Source organism: Lepidochelys kempii, chromosome 23, assembly GCF_965140285.1.
Source record: "Lepidochelys kempii isolate rLepKem1 chromosome 23, rLepKem1.hap1, whole genome shotgun sequence".
NCBI classification, from domain to species: Eukaryota; Metazoa; Chordata; order Testudines; family Cheloniidae; genus Lepidochelys; species Lepidochelys kempii.
The window spans coordinates 15399800-15414116 of record NC_136402.1 but is presented as its reverse complement, the minus strand read 5'-3'; the positions used below and the strand labels follow the sequence as shown (position 1 = coordinate 15414116).

The 14317-nt window shown below is 59.9% G+C and overlaps 1 protein-coding gene across 2 annotated transcripts; it reads right to left on the bottom strand.

Annotated features, from left to right (window-relative positions):
* Positions 1 to 3265: 3265 nt before the first annotated feature.
* CACNG7 (calcium voltage-gated channel auxiliary subunit gamma 7) lies at positions 3266 to 12322 on the bottom strand. Of its 2 annotated transcripts, none has more exons than XM_073322142.2 (6): positions 12126 to 12322; positions 7159 to 7391; positions 6906 to 6992; positions 6318 to 6458; positions 4216 to 4361; positions 3266 to 3612 (listed from the first exon to the last, which is right to left on the bottom strand). In XM_073322142.2, the coding sequence occupies exons 2-6, from the start codon at positions 7352 to 7354 to the stop codon at positions 3355 to 3357; spliced, it is 828 nt and encodes a 275-aa protein (XP_073178243.1). In that variant the 5' UTR covers positions 7355 to 7391; positions 12126 to 12322; the 3' UTR covers positions 3266 to 3354. The 2 variants fall into 2 exon arrangements, with proteins under 2 accessions (XP_073178243.1, XP_073178242.1); XM_073322141.2 differs by lacking the exon at positions 12126 to 12322 and adding an exon at positions 10821 to 11716.
* Between the last annotated feature and the right edge of the window lie 1995 nt (positions 12323 to 14317).

Here is a 14317-nt window from a genome sequence, read left to right as displayed (position 1 = left end):
ACGGGGAGGGGGGGGAAAGACTATATGACAATAAAAAGGGATCTCTCCTTAGTTACGGGTGTAGTATGCATGTCCCCCCTTCCCACCCCCCAGGCTAAGAACCTTCCTCCCCCCCCCCCGCAGTAGGGGTCACCACACCTGTGGGGAATTCCTCCCCCCACTATCTGCTCCCCTGTGTGTTAACTCCTGCACTGCCAGGATCCCCCATTGCTTCAGGGTGCAGGGGGAGGGTGGTGGTGCTATTTTTAACCCTACAATTCTCCCCCCCCCGCCCGCATTCCTGGTGAGGGGGGGATGGAGCTATATGGTTAACCCTTTCATCACCGCCTCCCCCCCATTCAAACTGATTGGAGAGGGGGGGATGTAGCTAGTTAGCTTTCATCCCCCCCCCCCCATGCCATGGGCGGAGGGGCCATTTCTGATGCTAGATTTTTAACCCTTTCTTTGCCACCGGCTCCCAAGGGTGGGGGTGCCATGACCTTCCTCCTCGACCCCCCCTTTGCCAGGTCTAAGAGCTGAGGGGTCCCCTGATCCCCAGGATCATTCAAGAACAGAAGGTGGGATTTCTACGGGTGGAGGAAGGAGATTTCTGGCCCTTTAAGTGGTCGGGGGCAAAAGTTGGTGTCTCCCGCTCCCTGAGGGTATGCAAACTCCCCCCCCCCCCCGCTTCTGATCTATCCCCTAGACCCCACTCCCCTCTCAGAGCCAAGGATAGAACCCAGGAGTCCTGGCTCCCAGCCCCTCTGCTCTAACCACTAGCCCCCACCCCCTCCCAGAACTGGGTCCCCCCAAGCAGATACCGCCCTCTGTTGGATGCCACAAGAGCAGCTCCTCTGTATGTAAGAGTCCCAACATCATGACAAGAGATGAGGAGGGTTTTTCTCCTTTAACTCCCTGGCTGGGAGGCACTGCCATGGGGAAGCTCGCAACACTGGAGCCTCCGCAGCTGGGGGCACTGCCGTGGGGAAGCTCGCAGAGCCAGGTACAGATGACCTTGTCAAAGGAGCCCACAAAAATACCCACACGGGACGGGGACCGACCAGTACCAACCAAGTTCACAGCAAGAGTCCTGGGTCCTGGCAGGACCCAGCCAGCAGAAGGTGCCCAAACCCAGCTGTGAACCAGTTCCCTGCACTGATGCATCCCTGAAGCACGAGGTATCTATTACCTATCCCTTTTCTTCCCTCCCTCACCTCCCTCAACCACCTTCCCTTCATTCTCACGTTTCCCATCCCCTATTTTCCCTTCCTCCGTCTCTCCACTGGCATCCTTCTCCTCCTCCGACTATATTGGCTCCTTCCTCATCTCTGCATGGATGGAGACACTTCCACCTCTACAGACACAAACACAGTCACCGCGGCAAAAGAACTGCAGCCTGAGATACACCCCAGCGGGCGGAGGTGGCTAAAGGAGAAGGGAACTAACAGAGAAAGAACAAAAGAGGGTAGAGAAAGGAAGAGGAAAACAAAAGGGGAGGAAAAAGAACCCTGTAAATGGACATATAAAGAAAGTCAATAGAGAAGAAGTGCAGAGAAATGGACAAAAGAAGGACTGGACGAAAGAGGGCAGAGAGAGGAAGGAATCAAAGAAAACTTGCAAATGGAAATTGAAAGAAAAAAGGAACCAAAGAAAGAGGGCAGAGAGAGGAAGAAGGAAAGAGCCGGGAAATGGAAAAGAAAAAAGGGGGGCGAGACAGGAAGAATGGAAGGAGAAAGCAAATCGAAAGAAAGGAAAGAGCAAAGCAGAGCCTGGGGGCAGCTGGCCTGAAGCTGGGCTAACAGTGGCCGTTGCTGGGCCGGGTTAATGCACGGCGCGGTCAAGCCCACGCTTGCTAAGAAAAGGGCTTCGTCCTCCGTTCTTCGGCGGAGGGAAGACAAAGAGACGGGGCCCCGATCTGGCAGTCGAGGGGGGAGCGGGTCTCTGAGGGCGAGCTGCTGGCAGCCAGCCGCCGCGGTTGCTTTAGCTGGACCTTGGTGTCTATATTTCCAGCTCCCCTTGATTCATCTCTCTGGGTCGGGAGTTACCTGGGGCCCTTCTCTGTGTCCCCATTTGCTGATGCGGTTCCCCCATCTGGTTCATTTGGAAAACAGCAAAGAGGGTGGAGGAGCCATTTCCTCTCAGGATCGGGTGGGGGGTGGGGGAGGACACCAGTGCAGCAACATGGAAAATGGCCGACGAGTGACTTCCTGTCAGGGTTGGCCGTTGTGGGGCAACAAAGATGGCGGAGGAGCCATTTCCTCTCAGGATCTGCGGGGGCGGGGGGGGCTGGCATGGCAACAAGGAAAATGGCTGACGACTGACTTCCTGTCAGGGTGGCCATTGTGGGGCAACAAAGATGGTGGAGGAGCCATTTCCTCTCAGGATCGGGTGGGGGAGGACACCAGTGCAGCAACATGGAAAATGGCCAACAAGTGACTTCCTGTCAGGGTTGGCCATTGTGGGGCAGCAAAGATGGTGGAGGAGCCATTTCCTCTCAGGATCTGCGGGGGGGAGGGGGGCTGGCATGGCAACAAGGAAAATGGCTGACGACTGACTTCCTGTCAGGGTGGCCATTGTGGGGCAACAAAGATGGCGGAGGAGCCATTTCCTCTCAGGATCGGGTGGGGGGTGGGGGAGGACACCAGTGCAGCAACATGGAAAATGGCCGACGAGTGACTTCCTGTCAGGGTTGGCCATTGTGGGGCAGCAAAGATGGCGGAGGAGCCATTTCCTCTCAGGATCTGCGGGGGGGGAAGGGGCTGGCATGGCAACAAGGAAAATGGCCGACAAGTGACTTCCTGTCAGGGTCGGCCGTTCTGGAACTGAGGAAAATGGCATTAGGAGCCATTTCTTCTCAGGATCTATACCAAGGGGAGCTGGTGCAATGGCAACCAGAATGGCAGATGGGCAGCTTCCTAACCGGGGTTGGCCATTGTGGGGCAAAAAAGATGGCAGAGGAGCCACTTCCTGTCAGGATCTGGGAGGAAGGGATTGGAGCAGGGACAGAGAAAATGGTGGAGGGGTGACTTCGTGTTAGGAACTGGCCCTTGTGGGGACAAAAAAAGTATCTGGGGTTGGCCCGATGATAACAAACAAAATGGCTGGCAGGTGGCTTCCTGTTGGGAATCCCGGCACCTTCCTGTGGCAACCAAAATGGCCGATGGGGTGACTTCCTGTCACGAATGCCGCCAAAGTGGCCAAATGGGGGAGGCCTCCGGGGACGGTGCAGAGGGAGCGAGAAAGGGGGGACAAGGAGAGGTTTCAGTCCAGTAGCACCCAGTCTGTGATCCACGGGTGGGCCCCCTCTGCACAGTCTCTGGGGTGGGGGGCGGCTGGCAGGCCCCGGTGGGAGACGGTCGGGGGTGGGGGGCTGGCCTAGCAGGGCGAGGTGGATATGTGCATGTGCTCGGGGTACTTGATAGCGGGGGGGTAATTCTGGGTCATCTGGATGGAGACGTCGCTGGAGATGTCGGAGGGGCTGCGCCCACGGTGCCACACCTCCGGGTGCAGGAACTGGCCCGAGTAGTCGGAGCAGTCGCTCAGGCGCGGGCGGTAGAAGGCTGGGTGGGGGCGGTACATCTCCTCCTCCGCGTAGCGCTTGGTGAACAGGTACACGGACATCACGCCGGCACCCTGCAGGAGGTGGGGGGGAAGAGTGAGTGGAAGGGGAGGGAATGGGACTGCGGAACCCTACTCCCCTCCCTGGCTCTCCCCCCCAGAGAGTCCTGGCTCTCCCCCCTCCCCCCGCCAGCCACTAGATCCCATTCCCCCTGCCCGAGCCGCGGATAGAACCCAGGAGTCCTGGCTCCCAGCCCCCCTCCTCTAAGCACTACAGCCCTCTCTCCTCCCAGAGCCAGGCATAGAACCCAGGAGTCCTGGCTCCCAGCCCTCCTGCTCTAACCACTAGACCTCCCTCCCCTCCCCTCCCTTCCCAATTGGGCCCATCTATCTCACCTATTTTAAGGACTCCACAGTTTGTAAATTGACGTCAGAGACTTTCTAGGCTCCCCCAACAATTCTCACCACTGCCCACTGCTGGATAGATTAGAACTTCCCCCCCTCTGTGTGTCACAGCCACCATACTGTGCCAGCAGAGGGGGATTCTCCGTTAGTTCAGCCAGCAGAATCAGGGAAAAGGGGTTTCAAGTTCTACCCCAGGGGGCAGCACAGAGCCAGCCAGGAATCTCCAGGGCCCCGGGGAGGAGGGGTTGGGATGAGGTGGGGCAAGGTCCAAACCTCTTTGAGGAGGAAGGAGGAGGCTGCGAAGGCGAAGGACCAGCCGTAGCGATAGTGGAAATATTGCTCTGACCCGCTGGGCCGATTCATCACCTCGTCATTGATGCTGGAGATGTAGAGAACTAACCCCACCACGAGAGACAGGCCTGCAAGAGACAGGGCCAACAATAAAGCTGCTGGGGGCTGTTTAGACAGGGACCCCTCGCCCGGCGCTGAGATGTGACTGCCTCTGGGGTGGGGCGTGGGGTCTGCTTATACAGGGACCCCTCGCCTAGCACTGAGAAGCAGCATCTCTGGGGTGGGGCGCAAGGGCTTTTTATACAGGGACCCCTCGCCCAGCTCTGAGATGCGGCTGCCTCTGGGGTGGGGTATGGGGTCTGCTTATACAGGGACTCCTCGGCCGGCGCTGAGATGCAGCTGCCTCTGGGGTGGGGCTGGAGTCTGTTTACACAAGGACCATAAAAATGTCAGGATGGAAGGGACCTCGAGGGGTCATCTAATCCAGCCCCCTGCACTGATGCCAGACCAAGTAAACCTAGACCAGCGCTGATCGGGGTCTGGCCAACCTGTTCTTAAAACCTCCACTGACGGAGATTCCACAGCCTCCCTCCGGACCCAATTCCAGAGCTTTCCTCCCTTAGAGTTAGAACATTTTTCCTAATATCTAACCTACATCTCCCTTGCTGCGGATTAAGCCAACTACTTCTTGTCCCACCTCCAGCGGGGACGTAGAAAACAACTGATCACAGCCCTTTATAACAGCCCTTATGTGAAGACTGCTCTCGGGTCCCCGCCTTGGGCTTCTTTTCTCTGGACTAAACATGCCCTATTTTTTTATAACTTCCCTTTGACCGGGTTTCTGGCTCCCCTCTGCACAATGTCCAATCTGTGCATCTGTCAGGCGGTACACAGAACTGGACACAGCCGAGGTCTCCACCAGCGCCGAGCAGAGCGGGACAATCACCTCCCGCGTCTTACGTCCGACACTCCTCTTACCCCGCCCCAGAAGGACAGTTGCTTTTTTGGCACCTGCGTTGTTGCCTCATATTCAGTTCATGACCCATTTTAACCCCCCTGCCCCCTTCCAGCCATCCGACCCCCTAGCCGGCTAGGCCCCCTTTGGTAGCCGTGCTTTGGATTTGTCCTTCCCAAGTGATGGACTTTGGCCCTTGTCTGGATTGAATTTCATCTGGTCCATTCCAGACCACGTCCAGGTCGTTTTGAACGCTCCTCCAAAGGGCTCGCGACCCCGCCCGGCTTGGGGGCACCTGCCAGTTCCACTCTCTGCTCCGTAATCCGAGTCAGTCATTAAAAGAGTGACTAGTACCGGCCCCCGGGCTGACCACTGCAGGCTTCACTAGATCTGCCTCCCAAGTTATCCCTGGTAACGATGCTTAGAGTCCGGCCTTCCAACCAATGGTGCACCGGCCCTATCGTAAATTCATCTGGAAAGAACCACATTTCCCTACGCTGCTAATGAGAGTGTCGCGGGCCTGTGTCAAAAGCCTTGCTAAAATCAAGATCTCTCACGTCTACGGCTTCCCCCGTCCACTTGGCCAGTAACCCTGTCAAAGCAGGAAATGAGGTGGGGTTGGCGTGATTTGTTCCCTGTAACTCCGTTACCCTCCAGGTGCCCAGCAAACTGGTTCTTTCATATTTATTCCAGTGTCTTCCTCCAGTGGGGTGCGGGGGCTGTTTATACTGGAATTCCACACCGGGTGCGGAGATGCGGCCACCTCTGGGGTGGGGCACCGGAACTGTTTGTATGGGGATCCCTCACCCAGCCCTGACATACAGCTGTTTCTGAAGTAGGGAGCTGGGGGTGTTTACAACTGGGACCCCCTCTCCTGGCACTATTCAATGGCTTCACCACACAAAAGTTTGGGATGGGAAGTGAAAGAGAATCTCACATCCAACCAGAACCTCAGGCAGGATTTCGGGAGGCGCTGACTGCTAGGGGAGAGTGCCCCCTACTGACACCCGCCCCCACTCCCTGCAGGACAGCGCCCCCTAGCGCTGCACTGGGGCATTGGGGCCAGCCCTGACTGCCAGGGGCAAGCGCCCCCTACTGAGCCCCCACACGCCGCTCCCAGGCCCCTCACCAGAAAGGATGAAGAAGATGCCAGAGACGAAGGCCAGGATGGTTCTCTGGGGCCGGATGTGACCGATGTTGCTGATGACAAAGGCCGTGAAGACAAGGAAGAGGCTGACCATGGGGAAGGGGGTGGCCGTGCGAACTGTCTCTGGGAAGGGAAGGGGGACACCGGACAGTCAGAGCACCTCCACCCCTGTCCCGCACCCCACCGGTAGAGATCACCCTCTCTCAGACCCACCAACACTCTCCTCACCTCCTATCCCCCATGTACTCCACTCCCGCCATGGTCACACCTCCTCCCCCTTCTCCTCCTGCCCCTACAAACTCCAGCTCTACCCCACATAGGTCCCGCCGCTAACAGCTCCCAACCCCACGGAGGACCAGGGTACCAGGTGGCTGGGCTTCATGCCGCATGCCGTCTTGCTGAGAGTTGAACACAGGGGGGCTGAGACACACCTGTGACACACCTGTGACACGGCTGTGCTCTCCTCTCCACAGCATGTGGAAGCTGACACGTTTTCTCCTCGTGCACACCCTCTTGCTCGTGCACTCTATCCCAAAGCCCCCGGGCCAGGAGGGGCCCCTCTCAACTTACTCAAGATGTTCTCTGTGTTTTCTGTCACCAGATTTATCTCGGGTTCCAGGAAATACTCTGATGCCACGCACCGGCCCTTCTCCCGGCCTGCAGGGGGGCAAGAGATGGCGTTACCTGGCAAAGCCCCAGCCAGGGCACTGCTCTGGGGAAACTCACAGCACCAAGGAGTCACCAGCCAGGGCAGTGCGACGGGGATACAAAGAGGCCCTGGCCTGGCGCACAGCCGGGAAAGCTCGCCACGCGGGGCTCGTACCAGCGAAGAAGCAGACCCTCCAGAGCCCGGCGTGCAGCGCCATCCTGATCTCGGTGGTCTGGTTCTGCTGCAGAACGATGCCCTCCTCCATGTAGAGCCAGTAGTCGGTGCTGACCGCAATGCCGACCAGCAGCAGCCCGCACGCCCCGAACACGCTACTGAGCAGCGTGAGCGCGCGGCTGCTGCAGTTACTCATCCTAAGGGACGGAGGGCGCCACACACAGCACACGGACCTGGCCGGGGAGATAGAAACAGGCTCAGCAGCCCCTGCCAGACACCTCCCCCCCCCCCCGCAGCTCTAACCACTGGACCCCACTCCCCTCCCAGAGCCCGGGACGGAACCCCGGAGTCCTGGCTCCCAGTTAATCTGCACTCCCCGCAGCCCAGCACCCCCCACTGAGCCCCCTGCCCTGCTCCCCGCAGCCCAGCGCCCCCTAGCCTTGCCCTGGGGCAGTGGGGCCAGCCCTGACGGTGAGTTGGATGTAGGGGCAGGTCTATGGGGCTCAGCCGCACAGCAGCCCATGAGTCCCCTGGCCCCAGCACCTGGCCCAGGCAGAGAAGGGTCCCACTCGCCAGGGGCTGGGCTGCCCCCCTGGGTCCTGCATCACCGACGCACGGACAGGGCTTAATTCAGCTGGAGCTGTCCGGAGCAGGGCTCTGGGAAATATTTTCAAGCCCCCTGGAGTTTTCATAGCATGTGGGGGGGGGGGGGCAGGGCCCCTCTCTGGGAAATATTCTATGAGAGTTTAAACCCTGTGCACAGGATCTGTTAATATAACCCCAACATAACAAACCAGCGCTGCTGAGAGACCCTACAATAACAAACCAGCGTGGACAGCCCCAGCACCTCAGAGACCCACCCCGACGAGCCAGCGCTGCTGAGAGACCCTACAATAACAAACCAGTGTGGACAGCCCCAGCACCTCAGAGACCCACCCCGACGAGCCAGCGCTCCTGAGAGACCCTACAATAACAAACCAGCGTGGACAGCCCCAGCACCTCAGAGACCCACCCCGACGAGCCAGCGCTCCTGAGAGACCCTACAATAACAAACCAGCGTGGACAGCCCCAGCACCTCAGAGACCCACCCCGACGAGCCAGCGCTCCTGAGAGACCCTACAATAACAAACCAGCGTGGACAGCCCCAGCACCTCAGAGACCCCACCAAAACAAGCCAGTGCTCCGGAGAGACCCTACAGGAACAAGCCGGCAGAGACAGACACAGCGACTGACAGACCCTACCATAACAAGCCAGCTCTCCTAAGACACCCTACCTACCTCCATCTAGCACCCTACGGGCTCGCCCCCCCACCCCCCTGGTACCATATGGGCTCCCCCCGCACCCCCACCATCTCCTCCCCCAGTCCCGTCTGGGCTCCCCCGCCCCACCACTGCATAGTAGCTGGTCTCAGAAACACACTGACTGTGTAGCAAGCAGCCAAACAGCCCACAACACAACTAACGCAAACACAGCGTACCCAAGGACATCCCACCTAAAGACACACCAGGCCCACACCCACCCACCGCAAAACAGCCACCAGTACACACAACCCACACACTAGTGCAATGCACAAACACAGATCACTCAGAAGCACATATTAGCACACACTCACACTCAGTAACAACCGGCACCAGCGCAACACACACACACACACACACACGCACACACACGTACAGGGGGGCACTAAGGAAACCACACAGACAACACTGACAGTACTGAAAACCACACACGAATGGGCACTCAGCAAAAACGGGGAACAACCAAACAAAATGTGTGTGCACACCCGCGCACACCTAGACGCACACGCAAAACTACACAATGCGCTCAACACAACATTTCCACACACGCACACACACAGACCCTCAGAGAGCGGGGCTCATCACCCCCAGCAGGGGGCAACAGGGACACACACAGAGCAGGGCCCAGCCCCTCCAGCAGAGGGCAGCAGGGACACACACACACACACACACACACACACACTGTACTGTTCACAACAGCAGCAAACAATTCTCACACACCTACAGGGGCACATACCCTAGCACAACTCCTCGACCGAACACCCCCCACACACACAATATACTGTACACAACAACGTCTCCAAATAAGGCATGTGCATACACACAGGGGCACTAATGAATATCACATACGCTAACACAACACTCACTGTCACACACACACACAGGCACCCTCCCTCCGGCCTCGCTCTGGAAAATAGGTTGGGAAAATGAAACAACAACTGAGGCCAGAAGTCACCAGCTAGCTCCAGAGGACAGAGGAGAGTACAGCAGGAGGTGGACGGGGACACACACACACACACACACACACCAGAGGGCAGCACCACTCTCTCTCCCTCACACAATCTCATGTATGTATGTACATACACACACAGTGTTCTCTCGCTGACATTCACACCAGGTGTATGTACACGTACACACACACACACAGTCTCTCTCTCTCTCTCATACACACCCAGTGTAGGTACACCCCTCCTGGTGTATCCCCCACACACACACACACAGAGTGTACATATACCACCACCCCTACCTGGTGTATCCCCCTCCCACACATGGTGTACATACACACACATGGTGTACTCACACAAACACACATACACAAAGTACACACACACGGTGTACATACACATACACATACTGTACCCTCCCACATACGAATATGCACACAATGAGTACACACAATCCATGAACCTCTCTGTCACACACACACGATGTACACACACGGTGTATGCACACACAAATGGTGTACACACACACACACACACGGTTTACCTCTCTCTCTCTCTCACACACACACACACGATGTACACACACATGGTGTACGCACACACAAATGATGTACACACACACAATGTACACACACACACGATGTACACACACGGTGTACGCACACACACACAATTTACACACACACACGGTTTACCTCTCTCTCTCACACACACACACAAATGGTGTACGCACACACACACGATGTACACACACACAATGTACACACACACACACACGGTTTACCTCTCTCTCACACACACACACACGATGTACACACACATGGTGTACGCACACACAAATGATGTACACACACACACAATGTACACACACACACACGATGTACACACACACGGTGTACGCACACACACACAATTTACACACACACACGGTTTACCTCTCTCTCTCACACACACACACAAATGGTGTACGCACACACACACGATGTACACACACACACACACGGTTTACCTCTCTCTCACACACACACACACGATGTACACACACATGGTGTACGCACACACAAATGATGTACACACACACGATGTACACACACACACGATGTACACACAAACGGTGTACACACACACACACACGGTTTACCTCTCTCTCACACACACACACACACGATGTACACACAAACGGTGTACACACACACACACACGGTTTACCTCTCTCTCACACACACACACACGATGTACACACACACACACGATGTACACACACATGGTGTACGCACACACACACGATGTACACACACACACACACACGGTTTACCTCTCTCTCTCACACACACACACGATGTACACACAAACGGTGTACACACACACACACACGCACCCCCACCCGGGGCACGTCCACCCCGCACCCCCGGGGCTCACCTTGCCCTCACTCCCGGGGGCGCTGGCCGGTCGGCGGCCCCCACATGCTCTGCCCCCGCCGCTCCGCTCCTGCGCCGGCCTCAGACCCTCCGGCTGCGGCGCCCCGGGCCCCGGAGAGCCATGGGCGGGGGGGGGGTTCTCCTCCGGGAGCCGCAGCCGCGGGGGAAGGAGCCGGAGACCCGGGCGGGGGGATGCAGCAGTGGGGGAGGGGGGGCAGAAGGGCCCAGGGCCCGGCGGAGGGATGCGGCGGGGGGGAGGAGGGGGAAAGAGGGAAGGAGACAGGAGCCCGGCGGACGGATGCGGCGTGGGGGGGAGGGAGGGAGAGGGAAGGGGACAAAGATCCGGGCGGAGGGATGCAGCGATCTGGGAGGAGGGATGCAGCAGTGGAGGGGGGGCAGAAGGGGCCCGGCGGGGGGATTTTTTTGGGGGGGGGAGAGAAGGAGAGGACAGGGGCCCGGGGAGGGGGAGGTGCGACGGGGGGGGAGGGGACAGGGGCCCAGCGGAAGGATGCGGCGGGGGGGGGAAGGGAACAGGAGCCCGGTGCGGGGATGCGGGCTGCGGGGGGGAGGACAGTGGCCAGGCGGGGCGGGGGAGAGAACAGGGGCTTGGTGGGGGAATGTGGCGGTGGGGGGAAGAGGGAAGAGGACAGGGGCCCGGTGCGGGGATGCGGGCTGCGGGGGGGAGGACAGTGGCCAGGCGGGGGGATGCTGAGGGGGGGGACCAAGGGAGCGAAAACAAGCTGCGCTGGAGGACGAGGGTGCAGGGATGTGGGGGGGGGGGGGGTCGGGCTGGCTCCGGTCGGATCGCGGGGCTGGACCGGGCTGGACCGGGCCGGGCGCTCTGGAAAACGGCTCCGCTCTCGCTGCTGGAGAATCCACGGGAGCTTCCCCCCCACCCCTTCCCGCGCCGCGGACACCGTGATGTCACGGGCCCCGCGCTTAAAGGGACAGACCCGCCCCCCCCAGCCTCCATCCCCTCCCCCCAGCCCCTTCCCCCAGCCTCCAGCCCCTTCCCCCCCCAGCCTCCAGCCCCTCCCCCAGTCCCTCCCCCAGCCCCTTCCCCCCAACCCCTCCTCCCCAGCCTCCAGCCCCTTCCCCCACAGCTTCCAATCCCTCCCCCACCCCTCCTACCCAGCCCCTTCCCCCCCAGCCTCCAGCCCGCGCTATCTCAGAGTAGCCCTTCCCCCATCAGTCCCCAGCCCTTTCCCCGCAGCCTCAAGCCCCTTCCCCCGCCAGCCTCCAACCCCTCTCCCCACCCCCTCCCCCCACAGCCCCCAGCCCTTTGCTCCTTTCTTCCTTCACTCACGTCCTTCCTCTTTGTTTCTTCCTTTCTCATTCCTTCCTTCCTTTTCCTAACCCCCCTTCCGCTCATTTCCTCCCCACTCAGACACTGCTCGGTCTGGCTCCCGGGCTCCTTCCTTCCTTCTTTCCTTCCTCTCTCATTTCTTTTCCAGTCCCTTGTTCCGGGCTCTGGGGCTCGACTCCTGGTTTCTCTTTCAGGGACGGCTTCGCTTTTTCTTTCTTTCTTAGTCACCCCTCCCCACCGGAAAAGTCCTTCTCCCCACCCCCACCCCCCAGACCGACAGCGGGACAGTCCCCTGCCTGGGAACATTTTTAAAGAGGGGGGGTGGGGGCTGGGAGCCAGGACTCCTGGGTTCCATCCCCCAAGCTCTGGGGCACACAAAGATGTTTTCCCTTGGATTTGCTTTGAATTCACCTGTCGGGATTATTCCTCCCCCCCCCCCCCCCCGCGTAGCCCCTTCCTCCTCCTGCAGCACTGAGGAGGGGTCGATAAATGCACGACGCACCTGGGAGAGGATGGAACAGGTGCCCCCGAGAGGGAAAAGGCCCCGGATCCCCCTTCCCCCACCCCTGAGCCACCCAGTCCCTGTCCTGGGGCTGTATTGGTGTCCATGACCCTGCAGGGAAAGGCCCCACAGCCTGGTCCTCAACCATTAGTAACCTCCCCGCCACTCTCCTTCTAACGCTGTGGAGCCTGCCAATTAGACTGAGTATTGTGGGCGCTGCCCAGACCCAGAGTCGCCGAGATCGGGGCCCCGTCAGGCCGGGTGCTGCCCAGACCCAGAGTCGCCAAGATCGGGGCCCCGCCGCCGGGTGCTGCCCAGACCCAGAATCGCCGAGATCGGGGCCCCGTCAGGCCGGGTGCTGCCCAGACCCAGAGTCACCGAGATCGGGGCCCTGTCGCGCCGGGTGCTGCCCAGATCCAGAATCGCCGAGATCAGGGCCCTGCTGGGCCGGGCACTGCCCAGACACAGAGTCACCGAGACTGGGGTACCGTCGTGCCAGGCGCTGCCCAGACCCAGAGTCACTGAGATCGGGGCCCCGTCAGGCCAGGCGCTGCCCAGACCCAGAGCCACCGAGATCAGGGCCCCGCTGTGCCGGGCACTGCCCAGACCCAGAGCCACCGAGATCAGGGCCCCGCTGTGCCGGGCACTGCCCAGACCCAGAGTCACCGAGATCGGGGCCCTGTCGCGCCGGGTGCTGCCCAGATCCAGAATCGCCAAGATCAGGGCCCTGGCACTGCCCAGACCCAGAGTCGCCGAGATCAGGGCCCTGCTGGGCCGGGCACTGCCCAGACACAGAGTCACCGAGACTGGGGTACCGTCGTGCCGGGCGCTGCCCAGACCCAGAGTCACTGAGATCGGGGCCCCGTCAGGCCAGGCGCTGCCCAGACCCAGAGCCACCGAGATCAGGGCCCCGCTGTGCCGGGCACTGCCCAGACCCAGAGCCACCGAGATCAGGGCCCCGCTGTGCCGGGCACTGCCCAGACCCAGAGTCACCGAGATCGGGGCCCTGTCGCGCCGGGTGCTGCCCAGATCCAGAATCGCCAAGATCAGGGCCCTGGCACTGCCCAGACCCAGAGTCGCCGAGATCAGGGCCCTGCTGGGCCGGGCACTGCCCAGACACAGAGTCACCGAGACTGGGGTACTGTCGTGCCGGGCGCTGCCCAGACCCAGAGTCACTGAGATCGGGGCCCCGTCAGGCCAGGCGCTGCCCAGACCCAGAGCCACTGAGATTGGGGCCCCATCACGCCGGGCGCTGCCCCCTGCTAGCCCAGTCCTGACGCCCCCACCCCAGCCCTGCCAGTGCCCCTCACTCCCGACCCACAGCCCCTTACTAGCCCAGCCCTGGGTTCCCCACCCCAGCCCTGCTGCTGCCCCTCACGCCTGATCTGCATCCCCCTGCTAGCCCAGCCCTGGGCTTCCTCTTGACCCACTGTCCCAGCCCTGGGCCCAAGGTCAGAGTTGGATTTCCCCGAGCTCAGCACTGCAGGCTCCAAAATGCTGAACGCTCGGTTCTTTCTCTCTCTGCCGGTGTCTGTTTCCAGGCCTTGTCCCCACCCCACTCTGCTCAGTCCCCTCGAGTGGCTGGCGTGGAATGGGGGGGTACGAGCAGGGGGGTGGCTAGGGGAGCTGCAACCCCCCCAACAGAAGCCTCCCCCACCATTCCCCAAGAACCCAGAGAGAAAGCCCCCAC